Genomic DNA, 25116 nt, shown 5'->3' on the forward strand with positions numbered 1-25116 from the left:
TAAGATATAAATTTGTTGTGGAATTCTTGTTACCTTGTTAAAAATATAATGGTGATAAATTATGTTTTGTCTTTTGAAGTAAGTTAGATTTTTGATAGTCTGTATCGTACTTTCCTTAAAACAGTGACTTTGGAGAAGCAATTTTCAAACACATATACACGTATAATTTATCTCTTGGTACAGTTAGTATAGATAAATATAAATATTTGATAATGTTACAAACCTACCTGTACTACCTACTTGTACCATTATCTTCTGCTTTTTTACAGGTGCTGGAGACAATGCCATCAGTTGTGCTATAATGATAGAGATAATCCGTGTATTATCTCAGTCAGCAACCCCTATCCAACATAGTATGGTGTTTCTCTTTAATGGTGCTGAAGAAAACTTATTACAGGTAAGTCTTAATTTCATTGTTACTTGAAGTTGTGTCTCTTTCCTTAAAATAGCCAAAAGTAGTTCATTTATTCTTATAAGTCAACTTATCATAATGTACAGCTTTACATGGTTAAATTATGTAGTTTAAATTTTGACATTGTGTTTGATTTTAAGTCAAAGATTTACTTTGCTTTTATATCAGGAACAAGAAGAATTTGAATGTTTATTATTATAATTTAAACATATTTTCATTATTGTTGAACATTCAGATTCAGGGTTCTCACTAGGACTTTAAAACATGGAGTCCATGGACTCCCAAGCCTGAAAAAGTTGTAGTCCAAAAGCGCATCGCAATTAATATGTTTACTGACAAGTCATTTAATGCTCACAATAGCATTGCTGATATGAGACTTTCAAAGTTTATAGTTATTCAAAACAAACTCTGAACTACATAGTATAATTATAGTTTTGTTGTCAATATTTATAATGAAATTAAATTATAATGCATCAACACATGGGAATCGTTTTTTTTTTTTTTCACTTTTATACCAAATCAAATTTTATTCTGGTTAAATAAGTCCGCTATAAAGACCAAAAGTTTATATTTGTAAAAAAAACGTAAATGTATATAGGCAGCGTTTAGCAGAATGAATAGGAAAATCGTGTACAGCTTCACACAGTGTGTAAGAGAGTCAAAAGGGGGCAAATTGAAGATCGATAATTAAAGGTTTAGTGTTGAGTAAATAACAAAGGAACAATTCATTCATATGTTTGGCTTGGAAACTGAGAATTTTTGTGCCCTTTGTGAAATTTTAGGGTTTCTGGCCAACGTGAAATCGTCGATGTTCGGGATCATTTTTCGGATACAGTAGAATGTAAATATCAAAGAAAAGCATATGTGTATTTTGGTTTCAATATCTTAAATTCTTGATACTCTTATAGAACGTCTTTGCAAGAAAATTTTGCCAAGAAAATGCGGAAAATTTTCGACAATAATTCAAAATTACACTCATTTGTAATTTGAGAAAACAGTCTTTAAACTTCCGCCTTAAATAGTCGATATTTTTATCCTTTTGTCGGTAAAATTTGTTAATTTCCAATCAACTGGTGATCAAAGATAAAAAATTATCATCTTGTGTAATATCTGGTTATTGCATGTATAGCGCATGTATACATAAGTCTGATCTCTATTGTGTGATAATGATCGAAAGCATTATTGCTGATTGGCTAATCACTTCACTGGTCGATGTGCATAGGACCGCCTACCTAAAGACTGACACGCGTTGATATATTTGTGGTTGTAAACAATCGGTAATGTTTATGCGTCCCCAGGCAAAATTAAGTGTATGCGGAATCCTTGCTCTGAAATATTTGCGTCCAGCTGTAATAAACATGCATACCGGGACGCGAAATAAGCGTCCCCGAGAAACCTGAGATTGCATTAGTAAATTAGATGTAACTATGTTGTTAAAGATTGTTTTTGTTTTTCAATTGTTGTTATTTTCTGCAAAGCTATTTAAAACAATTAATTATTTTTTCATGTAGACTGATGGGTACTTCTGCATAACTTTTGAAACATTTCAGGCAAGTCATGGATTTATCACAAAGCATCCATGGGTTGACTCTATCAAGGCTTTTGTTAATATTGACTCTGCTGGTAACGGTGGATGGGAAGTTGTCTTTCAAACAGGTTATATTAATCAATTTACAATAGTAATTCCTAGGTGCCTTTTATACAATTTATATGATACAAATTTATTATACCCCCAAAAACGAAGTTTGGGGGGGTATATAGGAGTCACCCGGTGTTCGGTCGGTCGGTTGGTCGGTCAGTCGGTCCAGACGTCCGTTGCATTTTCCTTGTCCGGAGCATAACTTGAAAACTAACGGTTGGAATTCAATATAACAACATACAATGGTCAAGCACATTGAGAGGAAGTGCAGTGCACAAGAACCATAACTCTATCTTGACTAATTACAGAGTTATTGCCCTTTGTTACTTTTCCTTGTCCGGGGCATAACTTGAAAACTACTGGTTGGAATTCAAAACAACTTCATACAATTGTCAAACACAATAAGGGGAAGTGCAGTGCACAAGAACCATAACTCTATCTAAAGTAATTACAGAGTTATTGCCCTTTGTTGCTTTTCCATTGCTTTTTTTTTGTTCGTTGCATTTTCCTTGTCCGGAGCATAACTTGAAGACTAATGGTTGGAATTCAATATAACTACATACAATGGTCAAGCACATTGAGAGGAAGTGCAGTGCGTAAGAAACATAACTCTATCTTGACTCATTACAGAGTTATTGCCCTTTGTAACTTTTCCTTGTCCGTGGCATAACTCGAAAACTACTGGTTGGAATTCAAAACAACTTCATACAATTGTCAAACACAATAAGGGGAAGTGCAGTGCACAAGAACCATAACTCTATCTAAAGTAATTACAGAGTTATTGCCCTTTGTTGCTTTTCAAATGCCTTCTTTTTTTTGTCCGGAGCATAACTTGAAGACTAATGGTTGGAATTCAATATAACTACATACAATGGTCAAGCACATTGAGAGGAAATGCAGTGCATAAGAAACATAACTCTATCTTGACTAATTACAGAGTTATTGCCCTTTGTTACTTTTCCTTGTCAGTGGCATAACTTGAAAACTACTGGTTGGAATTCAAAACAACTTCATACAATTGTCAAACACAATAAGGGGAAGTGCAGTGCACAAGAACCATAACTCTATCTAAAGTAGTTACAGAGTTATTGCCCTTTGTTGCTTTTCAATTGCCTTCTTTTTTTTTGTCCGGAGCATAACTTGAAGACTAATGGTTGGAATTCAATATAACTACATACAATGGTCAAGCACATTGAGAGGAAGTGCAGTGCATAAGAACCATAACTCTATCTAAAGTAATTACAGAGTTATTGCCCTTTATTACTTTTCCATTGCTTTCTTTTGTCCGGACCATAACTTGAAGACTAATTGTTGGAATTCATTATAACTTCATACAATGGTCCAGCACATTGAGAGGAAGTGCAGTGCACAAGAACCATAACTCCATTTTGACTTATTACAGAGTTACTGCCCTTTGTTTCTTTTCCTTGTCCAGAGCATGACTTTAAAACTACTGGTTGGAATTCAAAACAACTTCATACAATGGTCAAGCACAATAAGGGGAAGTGCAGTGCACAAGAACCATAACTCCATCTTGACTAATTACAGAGTTATTGCCCTTTGTTACTTTTCCATTGCTTTCTTTTGTCCGGAGCATAACTTAAAACGTACTGGTTGTAATTCAAAACAACTTCATACAATGGTCAAGCACAATAAGAGGAAGTGCAGTGCACAAGAACTATAACTCTATCTTCAGTATTTATAGAGTTATTGCCCTTTGTTCTTTTTCTTTGTCTTTCTGGACTTATTACAGAGTAATTCAATTAAACTTCATCAATGGCCAACCACATTGAAAGGAAATGCAACATACATGAACCACAATTATCTTTAATTGCCCACAACCATAACTCTATGTTTCAATTCTTTTACAAGGTATTCTGTTACTAGTAACATCCTCATTTCCGAAGCAGACTTGTGGGGGTATTAATCACATTTAGTGATAGTTCTAGTTTCATTAGAAGTAGACTGGAATACAAGCACACATGCATGTATATACATGTATAAGAGAGATGACTGATCAATTTTGCTCAGTGAAGTGATTTTATATACATTGTACTTCATTCCAAAAATATCAGGACCAAGAAAACTAGTTACTTTCATCATTATTATACTGTAATAAAATCTTTTAAAGTTTATTGTTGGCTATTCCTTATCATGGCTTATGTAGTATCATAAAAGTTTTGTTTTGTACTGTACAGGGCCCCTTCATCCCTGGTTAACAAGAGCCTATGCAGAGTCAGCACCATATCCTAGTGGATCTATCCTAGGTCAGGAGCTGTTTCAAAGTGGAATTATACCTTCAGATACAGACTACAGGATATATAGGGACTTCGGTGACATTCCAGGTACAATACTATATATCCTTAAGCATGCCTTGTAAATGAAGTAAAAATTTGCAATTTTCAATTTGTGTTGCACGTAGCTCAAAAAATATTTGACCTAGAGTCATGAAACTTTCCAGGAGTGTTGGTCAGCATGTGTAGTTGTACACCTAGGTTTTTTTATTTATTTAGAATTTGTAGAGTTATTGCTTTTGACTTAGTAAAAATTTGCAATTTTCAATTTGAATCGTGTGTAGACCAAAAATTATTTGACCTAGTGTCATGAAACTTCAGAAAAAGGTTGATAAGTACGTGTAGTTGTAAACTTAAGGTTTTGCTTGTATATTTATTCAAAATTTGTAGAGTAGAGTAATAAAAATTATTGCCCTTGACTGAGTAAAAAACTTTCCAAAATGTTGTGTCACCTCTAAAAGTGCTAGAATGTTGATCAGCATGTGAAGTTGTGCACATGAGGTTTTACAACCAAGTAACATAAGAAGAATCTTAGTTAAGTCAGATATTTCTAGCGATAAATTCTCGAATGGCAGTTACCCGTGCAAACAAGATTGTCTTACATGTAAATTCATGTCTAATACTATAGAATTTAAAAGTACCGCTACAAATGAAACATTTAAAATCCTTGGACATCATACATGTAAAACTGTAAGCTTAATTTATTTAATAACATGTAAACAATGCAAATTACAGTACGTAGGACAAACTGGCAATTCACTTAGAGATCGATTCTACGGCCATTTAGCCGATATTAGAAGTAAAAACAACGTCAAGCCCGTTTCGCGCCATTTTAATATCAACGGACATTGTGAATTCGACGTCATAATACAAACAACCGAAAGAAACATCAATATCAGATTAAGAACGGAAGAAGTATGGATAAAGAAATTAAAAACAAGAACTCCAAGCGACTTAAATCTTATGTAACATCAGAAGAAATATATTATGCACGAAAATTAACTGAAGAAGATTGGCCAAAACCCAGGTATACCAAATTATGTGAAACCTGCGACATCGTTCACACTGATAAAAACAGATGGTACCAACACCAAAAAACACACGCTGGTGTAATAAGCACTACGCAAGACGGTATTCGCTTAAAAGACACTCCATAAATCTACATGGATTTAATGAAACAAAGTTCGAATGTATCAAAATCGATAAACCAAGAACCACACCCAAACCAACTGAAAGCAAATATAAAATATTAAAAAAGATGCCAACATTTAGAATCATTAACAATAGAGGAACACCACAACTAATCAACAGAAAACAGAACAGAAAAACTAAGAATACCAACAAAACACAGAAGATCCACATGGACATTGAAACTATGGACTTTCAAATACCAGAACCAATATCCCCATTAAATCCAAGTAAGAACAACAGCTCAGAAACCTTGTGTGAAGATGAATTTGGACAGTACAGTCACACAAATGAACAGATAATTTCTATTGGATCCATTTATGGTATTTTTCATGAAACTAAGTAGGACTTATAATAACAACATATATATTTCATTTTAGACTTAATAACAACATATTGGCAAAATTCCAAAAAATTAGTGGCATACTTCCAGAACGAAACCAAATATAGTATTGTCACGTGACTTTTTAGTTTACCCATTTTGTATACTTCAGGGCCTAAATTTTAAAATATTTCTGTATTATCCTGATGAAGGTCATTATATGACCGAAACCGGTAGATAAATAAATTAACGTAAACCCGCTCTGGTGTTCCTGACGTGTTGTTCTTCATCCCCTCCTTGATTACTTAGTTTATGGGGTTTTACATGTCGATTAATTTAGTTTTGTTACAGTTATTGCCCTTGAGTTTAGTTTAATTTTGAAGTTTTCAACTTGTGTTTTGTATAACTCAAAAGGTATTTGACCTGGAGTCCACTGTTGGTCAGCATGTGTAGTTTTGAATCTTGAGTTCTTTCTTGCTCTTAATTTCTTTTAAGCATAATTTAGGATTTAAAATTGAGGTTTGAAAATATTGGGATTTGGGAAAAAACGAGATGTCAACATTGGAAAAATTGGATGATTTTTTTATGTTCCAACCACTTGGGGGAGGGGGTAGTCATGTAGAATATCCTTTGTGTGTCAGCCTGTCATACTGTCCTGTTGTATGTCAGTAGACTCACCAAACAGTGGATCCGTGTCCTATTGACACATTTTTTGTTTTAACTAAAATGTTCTATATGTTTAATGAAACTGTTGCAAAATTATACATTTGATTTGATTTTAGTAGCACATTGAATTTGAAATAAGGTTATTTACACAACTATGACTAATATTCATGTTAAGATACTGACCATGATTACAACTTTCTGTGTAGTTAATTAGATTCTGAATCAGAAACTAAGAAATTGTAAGTCTAGGTCCTGAATCCTTTGCCTTCATACCCAGTTGTTGCAACTGTTAAGTTATATATAATTTATGTATTACACGGTTGATTTTGGACTGTATAACTCATTGTCTATGATTTTCAGGTCTTGATATAGCTTATATTACCAATGGATATGTTTATCACACACAAAATGATCAAAACAGATTTATACACCAAGGATGTCTACAGAGGGGAGGTAACTCGTTGTTTTTGACTAATGAAATTTCAGGTTTCCTGTTTAAAAACATTCATTTTTGTATTAATATTGACATCTGCTAAATTCATCATTTTGATTATTGTTTATAGAAGATAAAAAATAAATTTGTTGGATTATTTTTTTCTTCAAATTTTGCTGCCTATTTTTAAAAAGCTACCTATATTTTCTATGGCAGACATCATTTTTTACTTTTCTGGATTTAGATTTGTTTTATTAAAACTATGTTGTAGGTGTTAAAAATGTAACGAAACTGTTACGATATAGAGATATAGTTGAAATGTGTTTAATATATAATAAAGTTCAACTACAAAACTTTTGTATCATACACATATAATTACAGGTGAAAATCTTCTGGCAGTTTTGTGGGAGCTGTCCAAAAGCTCTCATCTGGCAGATCCAGGACCTGAGAAAGATGGTACCATGATATTCTTTGATCTCGTTGGTTATGTAATGATCTATTATCCACAACGTGTAGCAGTTGTCATCAACAGTGCACTGATGGCGGCCATCTTATTCAGAATTATACGGAAAACATTCAACATTGATAGATCTGGTATGTTCTTCTGGTATTTTGAGTGCTTGCCTGAATGCACTGTTTGCAAGTGTGCATTGTATTAGTATGCAATCATAAAAAATATTTATATTTATTGACATTGTTTAAAGTAAGGAAATTAAAGATATCCTTGAAGAATTTTCTGTTATTACAAAAAAAAACAATGTTTTATTTGTAATTTTATTATTGAGTCATATATCTTTTCACTACAGATATAAGTCTACAGATATCATTCATGTATGTATTGCATTGATGTACATGTATTAATTATCAAAATACATAAAAACTATTTGGTCTGCTAATCATATTCCCATACACAGGCTTTCAAGCGGGCCCTACTTTTCCTATTTTTCCTACTTTTCCCTACTTTTTTGTTTGACCCCTACTTTTCCCTACTTTTTTCTTAAAATGCCCTACTATCCCTACTTTTTTAAGAAAAAAGATCGAGGATAGTTGATAAAAAATCCAGTATAAGTAGTAGATTGATTTTGAGATAATCTTTACCTCAAATTAAATAAGAATCAGATGCTAGTTTAATTGTAGGAAAAAGTTGATGGATGTAGGTCATCAGTGGTGCAAGAGGGGTTCCATGATGAGGATGGTTGGAGTTGACATGGCAGAATCAGCGACTTTAGGTGAGTTTGCTTCTATAGAAATATTACTTAGTGTTCAATTATTTTTTATGTTTCATTTCAAAATTATAATATGATTTTGAACACAGACTAGCTTCTCAATTGTTTCATTTCAAAATTATAATATGTTTTTGTACACAGACTAGCTTCTCAATTGTTTCATTTCAAAATTATAATATGTTTTTGTACACAGACTAGCTTCTCAATTGTTTTATTTCAAAATTATAATATGTTTTTGTACACAGATTAGCTTCTCAATTGTTTCCCAATGATGCTTATACTGTCAGAGGACAATACTTGCCAACACCTTTGAGCATATATAGATTTTAGGCAATGTTTGGCATATTGGCAAGTATTGAACTTGCTCACTGTGATCATTTTGTCCTGAATTTTCATTGAATGAAAGATACTGGAAAAATGTAGAGAATGTTTCTGAAAAATATGCATGCTTTAATTAGATAGAATTTGATAGCTTTAATATGGTGGGGGATTAGGAATCTTGTTCTTGTAACAGATAATTTAAGAATAACTAACTGTGTGTTTAGGCTTTCAGTGTGCCAATTATAAGTAATAACCATTAAAGATGTGAGAGATTGTTGTTGCATCCAAAGTTTACATAACAGGTTTTTTGCTCTCTATCATTAAATATATATATATTTATATAATATGGCATAAATACTCATATAAATACTCTACCTTGGAATTATCTGAGACCTACTTCTTGCAAGTGTCATTAAGTTTCTTTTTAAATTCCATTTTACTAACAATATATTATTTCAGGTCCATTAATTTATAAAATTAACTTCACAATGCCACATGGACTCACAAAATTTAACAATGCATGTTAATGTATATGCTTTGCTCTGTAGTAGTGTGCATATATTTCTTTGGGTAGCAGGCTTTACTATACTAATATCTATAGTTCTGCATTAATACATTATGAAGTGTATTTGTCAGTTTTGCATGTACTAACTTTGCATACTAAGAGCTTGTGTATATATCTCAAAATTTACTATTGATTGTTACAAGTATCTATTTTGCATGCCCATGTAAACTCCATGCATAACTAGGATGCTAGTAAACTTTTGCTTTTTTAACATTTACTCCTTTTCATTCAGTGTGTTATAATGCTAGTTAAAAAATCATGTTTTAACACCTATCCTTGTTCTAGTCTGTGTTTCACATATTATGCTAGCTAAAACCATGTTTTTGCACATAACGTTTTTCTTGTTTGTATTTTGTAACAACCATGCTATCTTAAACAAGGTTTTAACACATTTCCTGTTTCTAGTCTGTGTACAAAAACATGCTTACTTAATGTTTAATGTTGCTAATAGTCTGTGTTCTGACATATTCATTGTTTATAGTTTTCTGTTATTATTTGGAATTTGATCTAATAGAAAAAATACCAATTCCAGGTTCATGTCCAGATTCATCCTGTTGTGGAATCCCTATTGAAACACTGGTGACTGGTTTCCTAAATGAAGAAAATGCCATGGATATTAGTTGATAAGGGTCTGTATTTGTTTTTGCAATCAACTTTGGAAAAAGGTGAGTAGAGAGTCCTACTTTCCCTACTTTTAGGCTCTGAAAATCCCTACTTTTCCCTACTTTTTTACAAAAAAAATCCTACTTTTATCCCTACTTTTTTGTTATTGGCCACTTGAAAGCCTGCATACAGAGAAGTGCGGATTTACTGCTTTAAACATGTCAGAAGGTCATCTGTCCATAGACTAGATCTTGTTTGTTTAATAACTTTAGGTCCATTTTGGCCTACAGTCTTCAGATTTAATGTAGAAGTTGACTGCTTAGAGAACTTTGTGCCCAAAGCCATCAGATTTTTTTGGTATATTGATCATGACTGATAGTTGAACCCTATGTATATTGGGATTTTAGGTCAAGTCTAAAAAACTAGCCTACAGTTTACAAGAGTACATCATTACCAATAGTTTGCTATTAGAGATATACGTGTTTTTTCAAATGTCACTTCTTTCATTTTCATCTGTCCACTAAAAAGAACTCTTCCAACTGTGCTACTTTGAATATGAGACATTATTTTCATCTGTGCATTTTGTCCAAAAGACTTTTTGATTAAGTTTATATGCTTTATTTCAGACTGAACAAAACAATCGCAAAATTATTCAAAACAGATTTTGTATGAATTTCTTATTTTCAGATAATCATGATGTGAAGTATTTCCAAAATCTACTTAAAGCAATGTTTTTCATGGCCTTGACATATATCCTGGTGATACTGACAACGGTTGCCATGGCGCTGCTAGTAACACTCTGTGGTCGCAATATGAGCTGGTTCACACACAATTATAACCTTATACCTCTATTTCTGATACCACCATGTATAACAGTTCTTATGATGCATGAAGCTCTTAAAGGCTCATTATTTAAGGTAGTGAAGTATAATTTTGAGATGGTTTTAATTGTTTTATTCTGCTTTTGACCTGACATTTTTATCTTGACTATTGGAATAATAAGAGCTGTCTTACTCACTCGAGCTTTGGACATTTTAAGTCCACAAAGGGCCATAACTGGTACATAAAAATGCCTTATTAAAGTTTTGATTGCAATATCAATCTCCAAAACAGCTGCAGGTATGCACTTGTCACATGTCTTTGCAATCATAATTAGAAGTCACTGTTTAAGGTCTATTACTCTGGCACAGATTTGGATGAATTCTGGCCGTCCAATTTGTCTAACTAGTTTGACTGTCTTTAAATGTGATTTAGTATCTTAATTACAGAAAAGTTAATATTGAATGTGTCACAGAATGTATTGTTTATTTGTTTTTATTGTTCTTTTATTTTTTCAGAATAATATATCTTGGTACAATGAGCAGATATTTTTTGAAGCAAACATGACAATCTGGAGTATTTTAATGTTGATGTTGACATTGAAGGGGATAGGAAGTGCTTTTTTCCCAATGTTGTATGTGCTAGGTCCTTTATTTATCAGAGATAGAACTCTTTGGATCTTCAAAAATAGAAACTGGAAACGTAAGTGTATGATAATTTTTGTTGGGTTTTTTTCACTTTTTTTAATATTATGTATGACTCAGGGCACCTTGTAAAAAAAACTTATTGCAGTGACGGCCTTGTAAGTTTTATTACAAAACATAATTTTTAAATGACATTGCACTAGCACTAGAAAGCATGCTTTAATGGTTTTTTACCAAATCAGACAGTTACTATTTTATGAAAGAAAAACGCTAGTGCACCTTTTTTCGTGCATTACCATTTTCAGAAGCCCTCAGACCTATTAATTCCCTGGCTCTACAGACTCAGGTTTTAAATGTGTCCTCGTGCCCATGTATAGTACCAAACCACGCACTGTCTGCTGTGTGTATGATATGGTAAGGTATTAAAGTAAAAAAGAAATTAAAAGATACTAGTAATAGAACAAAACTTAATTGAAATTATATTGATGGTTTTATTTATTCATGTCTTATATTTGTAGGTCATCCATACAGATTTTTCTGTCTACATTTACTGGGATTGTTCATACCAAGTTTGATAACAATCTACGTAGGAAATGCTGTTGCAATTTTATTTCTGCCAATATTAGGAAGGACTGGAACAGAAGTGAACTCTGATGTTGCTATAGGTGTTATCTGTTCATTCTTTCTTGTTCTTTTATCAGGCTATCTAGTAAGTTCATTTAAATACATAGATAATTTAAAGATAAACTATGCTGATCTATGACTAAAATTTTTACCTCAGAAACTTATTAAAATCTATGAAATTCTTACTGAATATGTCTAATTTGAATAAAAGAATGAATAAACTATGTATGGGAGCCTGCATAATGCCTATATATTCATATTGTGACCACCTATATTGTGTAGAATTTAAACGTAACATATCTACTTTGTGTGATTTCAAAACATGTTTATTTAATATTTACATAGGGACTGTGTAGCAATCATCAATATTTTCTAATATCAAATTAGAGCATAGTATATCTTTAAATACTAATAGATAATAAGTGATACATGTTTATTTATTTACTGGAAAACACAATTTTTACAGAAGAATATAATGAATTCTAAAGTATGCAAAGCAAGAGATTCATTTCTTCTTATCCAAATTGAATGTCCTTATTCTATTTTGCATATGAAATATACATAAGAGGTTCATGTTTAATACTGTTACTCTGTCTGGAGAAAATATGTGTCAATACACTTGTATGTCTTAAAGCAGGTTATTTCTTAAAACATATTTTAGTGAACAATTCAGAGGATATCCTAGAAGCTATGAACATATGTGAATATTTTTTATGACACATTCACTGAACAATGACAAGAAAAAATACAGTAAAAATTTATAGTATAGGCAGCGATTTTTCTCACTTAATTGGGAAGAGGCCTTAGTCTCTTTAATTTGGGGGAAATTATTGCTAAAATTGATAATTTGGGAAGTAAAAAAGCCGGTTTAAGTTCATATGTTTGGAAAACTGCATGATTTTAAAGAAAATTTCAACTGGCAAGAAGCCTTTTATAGAGTCTGCTATATAAGCAGGAAATTTACTGATAGGGCATGACATTTTGTAAGATATTGATATTGTTACAACTAACATAGTTTTTAAGAATTTTTTTAGATATGAACAATTGAATCTTTTTGACATTTCAGGTTAGTTTAATATATTTGTGTGGTAATATGAAAAAAGTCATATCATTCTTGAGTGCCATATCAGCTGTCTATGTACATATGAATCTTTTTGACATTTCAGGTTAGTTTAATATATTTGTGTGGTAATATGAAAAAAGTCATATCATTCTTGAGTGCCATATCAGCTGTCTGGCTTCTGGCTATAGTGTTTACACCACTAGGATTTCCTTATAGTGGGAACCAGCAACAACCTTCACCAATGAGATTGTTAGCTTTGGTAAGTAGTTCCTTTATCAACTAGCATCTATAAATTTAATTTAAGATTGCCTTAAGATTACCATCTATGTTATGTATGTTCTAGGAGAAACACTTGCTTCTAGTTTTATTAATTTTTAGCGTGTCTGTTACTAGTATAAAGAAAATTGTATGAAAATTGGTTATTGATAGTCATTGCCCTAAGGTAAACAAATGAGCTTAAAACATGGTGTTTGGTTGATCATGTTGAAATTTGCAAGTAAATTTAACAATAAATAGTGTAACTATTTATTATAACTCATTTATGTAGATATGGTGGAACGAGAACATTCACATATAGTAAGACCTTACTCTTAGGGATCATTTCTATAGTAAGTGTCGCCAGGACGTCAGGTAAAACTGACGAGACCCTATAGTACATGTATATATTGCAGCATGCAAGAATTCACATATTGTACATGTATATATTGCAGCATGCAAGAATTCACATATTGTACATGTATATATTGCAGCATGCAAGAATTCACATATTATACATGAATATATTGCAGCATGCAAGAAGAAGAGCTCATGATATTCAGGGAACAATGACGTATGAGGATTCTGGGATATGGTTAATACCATTTGACTACAACAACAACAGACAACTTATTGCTGCCATGCCAAGGCTACAAGAGGCAGAAAAAGTGCAATGTCATCTAGGCCCATACTGTGGGGTTCCATTTATCATCCCTGTCATTGATATGCTGCATCCCAAGTAAGATCTTTATAAAATCTATTATTTACTTTAAGGTATGTACTAGATAATATAAAACTTTACAAATTTCAACTTGATGCAAAAATAATTTAAAAGTGTAAGAAATGTGTAATTATTCATATTTGTGTGATAAGAAGCATGTTTTTACCCTGTTAGTCACTTGCAAAATTAGGGCTGTTTTTGGATATTTTGACACATTATAGATTATTTTTGTGACGTTTAAATGACTTTGATAGCCTTATGAAACATTTAAAGGCCCATTCAGTCCAAAAGAAGATAAAACTTTTATTGCTAAAAACATTTTATTTCTGGTGTTAAAGTTTCAAAAAAATACTTATTGACCACAAAGCTGAAACATCTTTCTTTCATTTTGGAATTCAGTACTGTTATAGAGATTAAATACTTGGAATGAATCTCAAAATACCGCTTTGTTTACATTACCTGGCTACCTTTATGGCAAATTATTTCAAAAGCAGTGTGTCTTCATTAAAATTATAACATAGATGCTCTAAATCCATTTATAACAAATATAGTATTAAACATATGTTTGCTCTTTCTAAAGAACAAAATGTTTACATATTTGTGGGAATTAATGTGCCTTTAATGCATTGATTAATGATTATTTCAGAAATAGTTTATATATGGCAGTAAACAAACATGACAGACCAGATGTGATATGTAAGAAAGTTCAATCAGAAAAGGATGAGATAGGTCTTACAAAACTGACATTTGAAGTTACAGGTAAATTTATCACTTGTCTGTATTCCATCTTGATTTTCAGCTCGATTATTTAAGGAATTGTGGTGCTATTCTTCCAGTCTGTCATTGGCTAAATACTTGGCTTTTGTTTTATAAGCAGATTGTTATCTCATAAACCATTGAAGATATTCAACTGAATTTATGTCTTTGAAATTATGGTTAAGTCTCATAACTTAAATTTTACTGAAATTTGTATTTTTACTGAAGTATACTAGTTCTATGTCAACAATCACTGATGGTATTAGCTTCAAACTTCTCACATGTCTTTGAAGTTTTAGTTGTTGTTGAAGACTATACATTTTAGCATAGATTTGACTGTATTATACCTCTGCTAAAATAGGTCTTGTATTATCTTACTATCAAAGACTGATAAATCTTACTATCAAACACTGATAATAGTTGAGCTTTCTGTCTGTATTACAGCTCTTGTTTATCATTCTTTATTAATATAACATCTAAATAGACTTTATCTAGATTTCTGTTAACATTACTTGGCTAATAATACTAGCAAAAACATCAAAGATGTTTCAGATTGGACCATTTTTGACCATGTGGTTAAGTCGCATTGAATTTGAATGACTTAGCTGTCACTACTGAGTTTTTAATCCCACTTGGCAGATAATTTTTTTTTGCATGTGAGAAAGTACTCAAGCTTAAATAATTTCAGTTTGTATGTAATGTGGAACATAAGGTGGGGGGGGGTTAAATTAAAGTCTGCAATTTAATCCGAGAATTCATTTTTAAAAAGTTTTTAGTTTGGGTTTGGTAATTTTATTTTACTTTTCACTTCCATTGATTCTGTATGTAATTTTATTTTACTTTTCACTTCTATGGTTACTGTATAATATTGTAGAGTTCTGGTTAACTATAGATTACTTGAATGTTTAATCATTACTCTCCAGGTCCTGATCATATCACATTACAAGTACGTCCACATCATGGCGTGTCCCTACAGAAGTGGAGTGTTAGTGAATATAGGCCGTATCCAGCAGCCATGCCACCTGATGTGAATGAAACTACATATTTTGTTTACTATTCTCACGGTGAAACTCCTGCAACTCCGTGGACATTTTCTCTACATTTCAAGGCAAGTTCTACTAAAATTTACCAACTATTGTAATTAAAGGGTACAAATCTATATGTTATGAAATATTTTTATAAAATTTATCAATGGGGGAATTATATTGATTCCATTATTATTTGCGTTTGATTATTAGCCCCCTACCAGTTTAACCGGAGGGGACTTTAGGTTTACTGTCCGTCTGTCCGTCTGTCTGTCAGTCCGTCAGTCCGTCCGTCCACAAAACTGGATCCCGCGATAACGCAAAAAGTACTGAAAATATTTTTATGAAACTTGATATATGGATAGATGGCAGTATGGAGATTATGCACGTCTTTTTTTTTTCTTCCTATGTTGAAAATTCTGGTTGCTATGGCAACAAATAGTCTGAAAATATGGCAAATTTAACACATAAACTGGATCCAGTGATAACTCAAAAAGTACTGAAAATATTTTTATGAAACTTGAAATATGGGTAGATGGCAGTCTGGAGATTATGCACATCTTTTTCTTTTCTTCCTATGTTGAAAATTCTGGTTGCTATGGCAACAAATAGCCTGAATTTCAAGATTTCTGATAATATCAGTAACAAAAATATCAGTATTACCTCCCTTGAACTTAGATTTTTTAGGGGAAAAAATGTTGTCTTTTTTAAATAACTTCTTTATTTCCTAATGTATCTACTTCAAACTTCATATATATGTTTCTTATTATCACTCGACATTTTTGAGAAGGTTAAATACTCTAGCAAGACTATTTCCAGAATTATGTCCCCCTTGAACTTAGATTTTTTTCGAGAAACTGGTATTTTCACTCCAACTTCTTCATTCCTTATAGGATTTACTTTAAAATCCCACATCGTAATAATATGACAAGGTTGTATAAACATAATTTCCTTACTAAGCATGGAAACTTAACACATTACTGTGATATAGACAAACTTATTTTATTATGTTTTGTGGTTGATATTTTCAAATACAGACTTCATCCTCAAATTCATTATAAATGGCAATACACAGGAGTGTATGACAATTAAAGAACTTTTTGAGGGACCGGTAGGGGACTACTGTATTGCCCGCAATACTATCAAATGCTTGTTGAAAATGTAGTAACATAGAATGTCTCTGTTATTTAACTAACATGAATATTGTACGTAAACAGAATGAAATGTTCTGGAACAAAATATTACTTTGCTGTTTTAAGCAGTGTTTTATCCCTTTAGCAATGACTTTGTGCATGCCCCACTCGCTTTAAGGAAATCTATTGCCATTTTTAGCTCACCTGTCACTTTGTGACAGGGTGAGCTTTTGTGATCGCTTTTCGTCCGGCGTTCGTCCATCGTTCGTCCATCGTCCGTCCATCGTCCGTAAACTTTTACTTTAAATGACATCTCCTCATAAACCACTAAGCCAATTTCATCCAAACTTCACAGGAATGTTCCTTTGGTGGTCACCTTTGAAATTGTTCAATGAATTTAATTCCATGCAGAACTATGGTTGCCATGGCAACAAAAAAAAAAACTTTAGATATCTTCTTCTAAAAAACCCAAAGAGCTAGAGCTTAGATATTTGGCATGAAACATCTTCTAGTGAGTGTCTACTAAGTTTGTTCAAATAAAAGCCCTGGGGTCAAAATTGACCCCGCCCCAGGGGGTCATTGATTTACCATATATGTATATAGTAAAAACTTAAAAAATCTTCTTTTAAAGAACCCAAAGAGCTAGAGCTAAGATATTTAGCATGAAACATCTTCTAATGGGTGTCTACCAAGTTTGTTTAAGTAAAAGCCCTGGGGTCAAGGGGTCATTGATTTTTCCTATATGCATATAGTAAAAACTTAAAAGTCTTCTTTTAAAGAACCCAAAGAGCTAGAGCTAAGATATTTAGCATGAAACATTTGTAATGGATGTCTACCAAGTTTGTTCAAATAAGAGCCCTGGGGTCAAAATTGGCCCCGCCCCGGAGGACATTGATTTTCCTTATATGTGTATAGCAAAAACTTCTTCGAAAAAAACCTGAATAGCTAGAGTTTAGATATTAAGCATGAAACATCTTCTAGTAAGTGTCTACAAAGGTTGTTCAAATAAAAGCCCTGGGGTCAAAACTGGCCCTGCCCCAGGGGTGTCATTGTTTTTAAATATATGTGTAAAGAAAAAACTTAAAAAAATCTTCTTTTAAAAAACCCAACGAGCTAGACCTTAGATGTTTAGCATGAAACATCTTCTAAAGGGTGTCTACCAAGTTTGTTCAAATAAAAGCCCTGGGGTTTATACTGGCCCTGCTCCAAGGGGCCTATATACAGGTGAGCGACTTCAGGGCCATCATGGCCCTCTTGTTATTTCATACAAACATTTTGGAAGTATTCTTTTTTAAAATCCAAACAATAATTTTTGCATCAGATATATAGCTGTATACACTTTAAGCTGTATATGTAAATTGAAAATTGAACTTTTTGAAACTAGTTTGAGAGAAATAGAGTCCCACTGTGTCTGAGATAAATATTTCATTGATTTTGGATATTTCGCATATCAAAAGCATGCACAATATCACATCTGGGAAAAAACAGTGTAATACATTAATTAAAGTATACCTAAGTACAGAAGCACACTTCATGTATCAGTTATATATAAGTTAATGTATATATTTATAGGTTCCTGTTAATCATGATACAAGTAAAGGAATAGTGGACATTGGTTTAGCCGGCCACTATTTACACAGTGATGATAAACATACCACAGAACTGGACGCTTTCTTGGCTCAGACTCCTGATTGGACCACACCAGTCACATGGTCAGCTTCCTGGGATGGTTTTGTATTTTAATTGTTTGAACACTAGAAGGGTTACTGTTTAGCATATATCACCAATATACCTTGTGATGTTTTTTTTAAGAGTTTTTGAATGATTGTTTGTTTGTTTTTTTTTTCTTAAAAGAGAGAAATGATTTTGTTTAGAACAGTATTTATACCCCCACCATTTAAATTGGGGGGGGGGCTATACTAGAACCACTGTTTTGTGTCAGTCTGTCAATAGATTGGACAGTCTCCAATCTTGTGTCCACTCTATAAATCCTATACCCATTGAAGGATTTTCTTTAAACATGGCTCAATATTTTTATGCCCCCGCCATGTAATGGCCGGGGCATATAGTGTTACCCTGTTCCGTCATTCCGTCCTTCCGTCCTTCCGTCCTTCCGTCATTCTGTCATTCCGTCATCATCAGTTTCCGTTCATTATCTTAAGAACGGTTGGGCACATTCAACTCAAATTTGACATATGGATATGTCATGAGAAAATACAGGTCAAGTTCGAATTTGGTCATGGTTCGATGATTTTTGGCAGAGTTATGCCCCTTTTACTTTGAAAATAATATAAAATTTCAGTTTCCGTTCATTATCTCAAGAACGGTTGGACACATTCAACTCAAACTTGACATATGGATATGTTATGAGAAAATACAGGTCAAGTTCGAATTTGGTTATGGTTCGATGATTTTTGGCAGAGTTATGCCCCTTTTACTTTGAAAAATATATGAAATTTTCAGTTTCTGTTCATTATCTCCCCAACGGTACAACACAATCAACTCAAACTTGACATATGGATATGTCATGAGAAAATACAGGTCAAGTTTGAATTTGGTCATGGTTCGATGATTTTTGGCAGAGTTATGCCCCTTTCACTTTCAAAATAATATTAAATTTTCAGTTTCCGTTCATTATCTCCCTCAAGGTACAACACATTCAACTCAAACGTGACATATGGATGCGTCAATGGAATGCGCAGGTCAAGTTCAAATTTGGTCATGGTTCAATGATTTTTGGCAGAGTTATGCCCCTTTCACTTTGAAAGTAATATGAAATTTTCAGTTTCCGTTTATTATCTCCCCAATGGTACAACACATTCAACTCAAATTTGACATATGGATATGTTTTTGGAATGCCCAGGTCAACTTCAAATTTGGTCATGGTTCAATGATTTTTGGCAGAGTAATGCCCCTTTCACTTTGAAAATAATATGAAATTTACAGTTTCTGTTCATTATCTACCTAACAGTGTTACATATTCAATTTTAATTTGACATATGGATATGTCAAAGGAATGGGCAGGTCAAGTTGGAATTTGGTCATGGTTTGATGGTTTTTTGGCAGAGTTATGTCCCTTTCACTTTGAAAATAATATAGATACATCTTAGGAATAAGCAGTTTAAGTTTGAATTTGGTTGTGGTTCAATGATTTTAGACAAACTTATCTTTCTTGAATATTGGAAAAAATTTGAACTTTCAGTTTCAGCACTCATACTTTTAGCCATTATTTTGGCTACAAATATGCAATATGCTTTTTCTAAAGGTTAAGACTGAATAATTTCAGTGCCTTGAACGTTGTATGGAAATGGTTTGTGTTAACATTGAAAAGTTTTAAGGGCTTTGAACTTAAAATGAAAAAAGAAAAATTAATGCACCATCTGAAATTTTGGCTGCATGCGGGGGCATCCGTGGCATGATGACACATTTCTAGTTTCTTAAAAGTATGTTGTGAAGAACCCATGCGGCTGCTTTGCTGCCTCAAGGTCAAAGTGAAAGTCAAATGTCACAATTTTTGTGTAAACTCAATAAATCCTCTACTATTTTAAGGATTTTCTTCAAACTTGACTCAAATGTCCACCTTGACAGTATGATTTTCACAACCCATGCTGCTGCTGTGCTGATTCAAGGTCAAGGTCATTCTTGAAAGTGAATGTTGTCCAAATGATAAGTTCAACACACCTTGAATGACTTCTTAAAACTAAGCTCAAATGTTCACCTACCAAAATGATGATAACTGAACATACATAAAACCTTGTGTTAAAGATAATGGTGGGGTATATGTCACTCTTGTGGCTGCTTTAATTTTTGTTTTGTTTTTGAACAACATTATTGTACCCCCACTATAGGGGGGCATTTAGATTTACCTTTGTCCGTCCGTACGAACCCAGAGGTACTTGTGTGATTTGGAGAACAATGGGTAACAGTAAATTCTCTTTGATCCTATTCATTCCGTTTTTACTTGTGTGTCTTTTTTTAAGCCTTGAGTGACTAAAAAAGGCCAAAAAGATCAAAGGAAAAGTCACATAAGTACCTTTTGTGAGTTTGTACGTCTGTTTGTCCTTCCGTCCGTCCGTTCCCTTTTTGTGTCACATGTAGCCCAAAAAGTAATTGACCTAGAGTCATGAAACCTTACAGGAATTTTGATCAGCATGTGAAGTTGTGCACCTGGGTATTTTCATGTGGATATATTTAGTATTTTTTTAGTTATTGCTCTTGACTTAGTAAAAATTTGCAATTTTCAACTTGTGTTGCATATAACTCAAAAAATATTTGACCTAGAGTCATGAAACCTTACAGGAATGTTGATCAGCATGTGAAGTTGTGTACCTGGGTATTTTCATGTGAATATATTTAGTATTTTTAGAGTTATTGCCCTTGAATTAGTAAAAATTTCCAATTTTCAACTCGTGTCGCACATAACTAAAAATGTATTTGACCTGGAGTAATCAAATGTTACAAGAATGTTGCTCAGTGGTGCATCTTGGTATTTTCGTGTGGATATTTTTAGTATTTTTAGAGTTATTGCCCTTGACTTAGTAAAAATTTCCAATATTTAACTTGTATTGAATGTAACTCAAAAAGTTTATGACCTGTAGGCCTGAAAGTTTACAAGAATGTTGGTCATCATGTGTACTTATGCACCTTGGGGTTTTCTTGTGGCTTTATAAAGTATTTGTAGTATTTGCCCTGTACTTAATAAAAGATTTTTAGTTTTCAACTTGGGCACATGTAGCCCAAAAAAAAATTTGACCTAGAGACATAAGATTGATAAATCGGTGGAGTGTGGGGGCAACCGTGTCCTATGGACACATTTCTAGTCTATCACACAGTTTTACGTGTGTTTTTTAAATATCACTTTTTACCTTTATTTCCTATGATATTTGTTGTACTGTACAGAAGCAATTCCAGAACAAATGTTGGCAAATATGCAGACACCCTACACAAGCAAGCTATTACTTAATCAAATTTGATTCACATGTTTTCTAATCTAAAATTTGACTCTAATAAAAAGTTTTTTGTATATAGACATGTAATTTTATATCTTTGATAATTGTATATATTGGTACAAGTTGATTATTTGCTTTGTTATTGTTATTTTATTATTTTGAAATTAGGTAATTAATTTTTTATGAATTGTTTTTGAATTTTTTCTGTGATTAGTATCTGTCCCTGAAGATTACAGTTGATGAATATTATTAGCTCAATTAGATATTTAATAATGTTATATTTTTTTATATGAAAGTTTTAGGATATTATATATAATTATATATATGTATATGCTGAGGTAACATATCACTGCCAATATTTCTTTTTTATAGTAAAAGGTCATATAAACTTACTAGTATCTGACAGAAAGTACAGAATATGGAAGTGTATACATGTAGTTTAAAAAATCTAGTTATTGTTTAAAATATGCCTTTACAGAAGTAAAATAAATCATTTAAACATCAAACTTATAAAAAAAATGAGTGATGCAATACAGATGTAACTTAGATTTTTTTTCACCAGAATTCAACCTCAATATTAATTGAGTAAGAGAAATGTTTGCATATTTTAAAAAGTCACAGGTAATCACTCTAAATAATACTGAAAAGGTTAGGTAAAATAATTTTAGATTTGAGAACATCTTTACTCATTTGAACAATTTTTCATTAAGTCAAAAAATATAATATATAGTCATAAATATTAACTTAAATCCCAAGGTATGCTGATTTAAAATTGTGGAGTTTTTTGGTGTTTTTTTTTTTTTAAATTCTTCCTGCCAATTATGGTCAGAATTGAGTGTTTGGAAGAAATATGTAGATATTTTCAATCTAGATGATCAATGTTAGGTTTAGAAATACTTAGTGTAAGTTACTTATACATGTTTTAACTAGTCAAAAATTTATAAAGTATAGCTACAGAAGCATTCTAATTTTCCATGTTTATTAGTAAATCATTTTAGTTATCTTAACTAACCTTATGAAAAGGTCATTTTAAATCTTTTTATTTTTTCAAAGCATTATTTATGGTTTGTCACCAATTATATACACCAATATATAAGGTATTGACACCAAAAAAATTACACCAAAGTGAAGTTGATATTAAGTTAAATGTTTTATCACTGAAATATTTTACAGGGAGTTGATGAAACAATTTTACTGTATATGTTCACATTAAACAAAATAATTATGTTTTAAAAATGTTCAGTATTTATGGAACAATTTTTTATGCTTAATGTAGAGTTGAAGTGTTATATATATTATATGTATGTTTTCAGACTAGCATTTTTTAATAATTCCATTTAACCTAATTTATTTTAATCATTTCTCACCAATGTAATTGTTAAATAATCAAGAAAACTATGCACATAATTTATTTACTACCTCAACACATACAAAGTGACTGTTTTTATTGTTTTATTGAATATCATTATTAACCAGGTTTTCCGAAGGAAAAAACTGGTTATTAGATTGAGGTATGTCGGCGGCGGGCGGGCGGATGGGCGGACGGGCGGGCGTAAACAATTTCTTCTGTGCGCAACTCCTCCTACATTTCTCAACGGATTTTTGACCAAACTTTCACAGAAGCTTTGTCATCAAGTGCCCTGGCGCATATTGTCGGGGTTTTGCGATTAGATAATATTTGACCTAATTATGGCCCTTTTTTTTTTTTTCCTTATATAAAATATATAGTGAACAATTTCTTCTGTGCGCAACTCCTCCTACATTTCTCAACGGATTTTGACCAAACTTTCTCAGAAGCTTTGTCATCAAGTGCCCTGTCACATATTGCCAGGGTTTTGCAAATTGGTATATATTTGACCTAATTATGGCCCTTTGTTTTTTTTTCCTTATATAGAATATATAGTGAACAATTTCTTCTGTGCGCAACTCCTCCTACATTTCTCAACGGATTTTGACCAAAACTTTCTTAGAAGCTTTGTTATCAAGTGCCTGGCACATATTGTCGGGGTTTGTGATTGGATAATATTTGACTGAATTATGGCCCTTTGTATATTTTTTTCCTTATACAGAATATATAGAGAACAATTTCTTCTGTGCTCAACTCCTCCTACATTTCTCAACGGATTTTGACCAAACTTTCTTAGAAGCTTTGTTATCAAGTGCCTGGCACATATTGTCGGGGTTTTGTGATTGGATAATATTTGACCGAATTATGGCCCTTTGTATATTTTTTCCTTATGCAGAATATATAGTGAACAATTTCTACAGTGCGCAACTTCTCCTACATTTCTCAATGGATTTTGACCAAACTTTCACAGAAGCTTTGTCATCAAGTGCCCTGGCGCTCACTAAATTCCCATGTTTCTTCCAAGACATCATTCAAGTATTTTTTTAAAATTGTGAACATACTTTTCTTGATATCGCACAAAACACCACACGCCAATATTGTTGACAAAAGAAAATGACAAGAGACGCAAAAATTAAGCAAAAATAAAGTACTGTTTACCTTTCTAAAATATTTGGGAAAAAAAGGCGAATAGACAACATAAAACTTCTCAATCATTTTTGTTTGAGGAATATTAAAAAAGCCATAATTCCTCCTCAAAGTTCAATTAAAAACAAATGCCCCTTCATGACAAAGCTTCTGTGAAATATTTTGCTGAAAACCTGGTTGCATCGCATTGCGATGTTCCTTGTAAAGAATATCTTAAATGCACTATGTCCAACTTACACACTTTTAATATTGTATATTAGTTGTTGTAAGAATATATATAAATAAAAATAATGGAATGAAGTCTGTTACAATATACATCTGGTTCCGAAGAAGAAGAAATCAATAAAACCAATGTAAATTCGAAATTAAAGAAGAATTCCAAAGTTTTTTTTAATGTAAAGGCAATTCTAGACACCTTGGTATACATGTATATAACATACATGTTATTTACTTATTATGTCATAAAAGCATGTTTAAGATATGTAATAATTGTATAATAAAATCCATACCATTTGAGCTTTTATCAGTATGTTAGTAACATATCACATTATTCTCGGTCAGGTATCAAATATTATTTCTGCTGATATTTACAATGTCATTAAAATACATTGTAAGTACATATGTTTTAAGTAATTATCTACTTGTCAAGATAACTATGTTAGTTTTGTTGAATTTTTCTTCTATTTTCATTCTTTTTTTTCCCATGTTATTGCTATTTTTAGCAAGTTAATGGGTAAGAGATATGTCTGTAAATCTTCTTTATTTACATAGTTTGTCCATTATTTTGAAATCCACATTTTGTTACAGTTTCTTTCTGTTTATTCTTATTATGTCTTGGATATAGGTAACAAGTATGAATAAGTAAAATATCATGTTAGTGTTTATTTAATTAGTTTTCAATTCCTTTTTATTATTGTTAATTGTCTAATACATGTATATAAGAGTTCTGTAATTTTGAAAAAAA

General features: G+C 32.2%; 1 protein-coding gene and 1 non-coding gene across 2 annotated transcripts; both read left to right on the forward strand.

The window, feature by feature from the left end:
- Positions 1-269: 269 nt before the first annotated feature.
- On the forward strand, positions 270-18522 carry LOC132759432 (endoplasmic reticulum metallopeptidase 1-like; the record flags this gene model as incomplete). The annotated part of the gene is given in 13 exon segments (XM_060751198.1): positions 270-397; positions 1963-2068; positions 4250-4396; positions 6882-6974; positions 7336-7548; positions 10357-10586; positions 11007-11190; positions 11651-11841; positions 12923-13078; positions 13608-13813; positions 14442-14554; positions 15475-15659; positions 18282-18522. Coding segments are annotated over 13 exon segments (2123 nt in total), but the record flags the coding sequence as incomplete, so codon positions are not given.
- Positions 13398-13473, forward strand: LOC132759433 (small nucleolar RNA U3). Its single transcript, XR_009629710.1, has one exon. It is a non-coding gene; the product is annotated as a small nucleolar RNA U3 (small nucleolar RNA).
- Positions 18523-25116: the final 6594 nt, after the last annotated feature.

The sequence above is a fragment of the Ruditapes philippinarum genome, unplaced genomic scaffold (assembly GCF_026571515.1).
Source record: "Ruditapes philippinarum isolate M1 unplaced genomic scaffold, ASM2657151v2 ctg8723_1_1_1_1, whole genome shotgun sequence".
Lineage (NCBI taxonomy): Eukaryota > Metazoa > Mollusca > Bivalvia > Venerida > Veneridae > Ruditapes > Ruditapes philippinarum.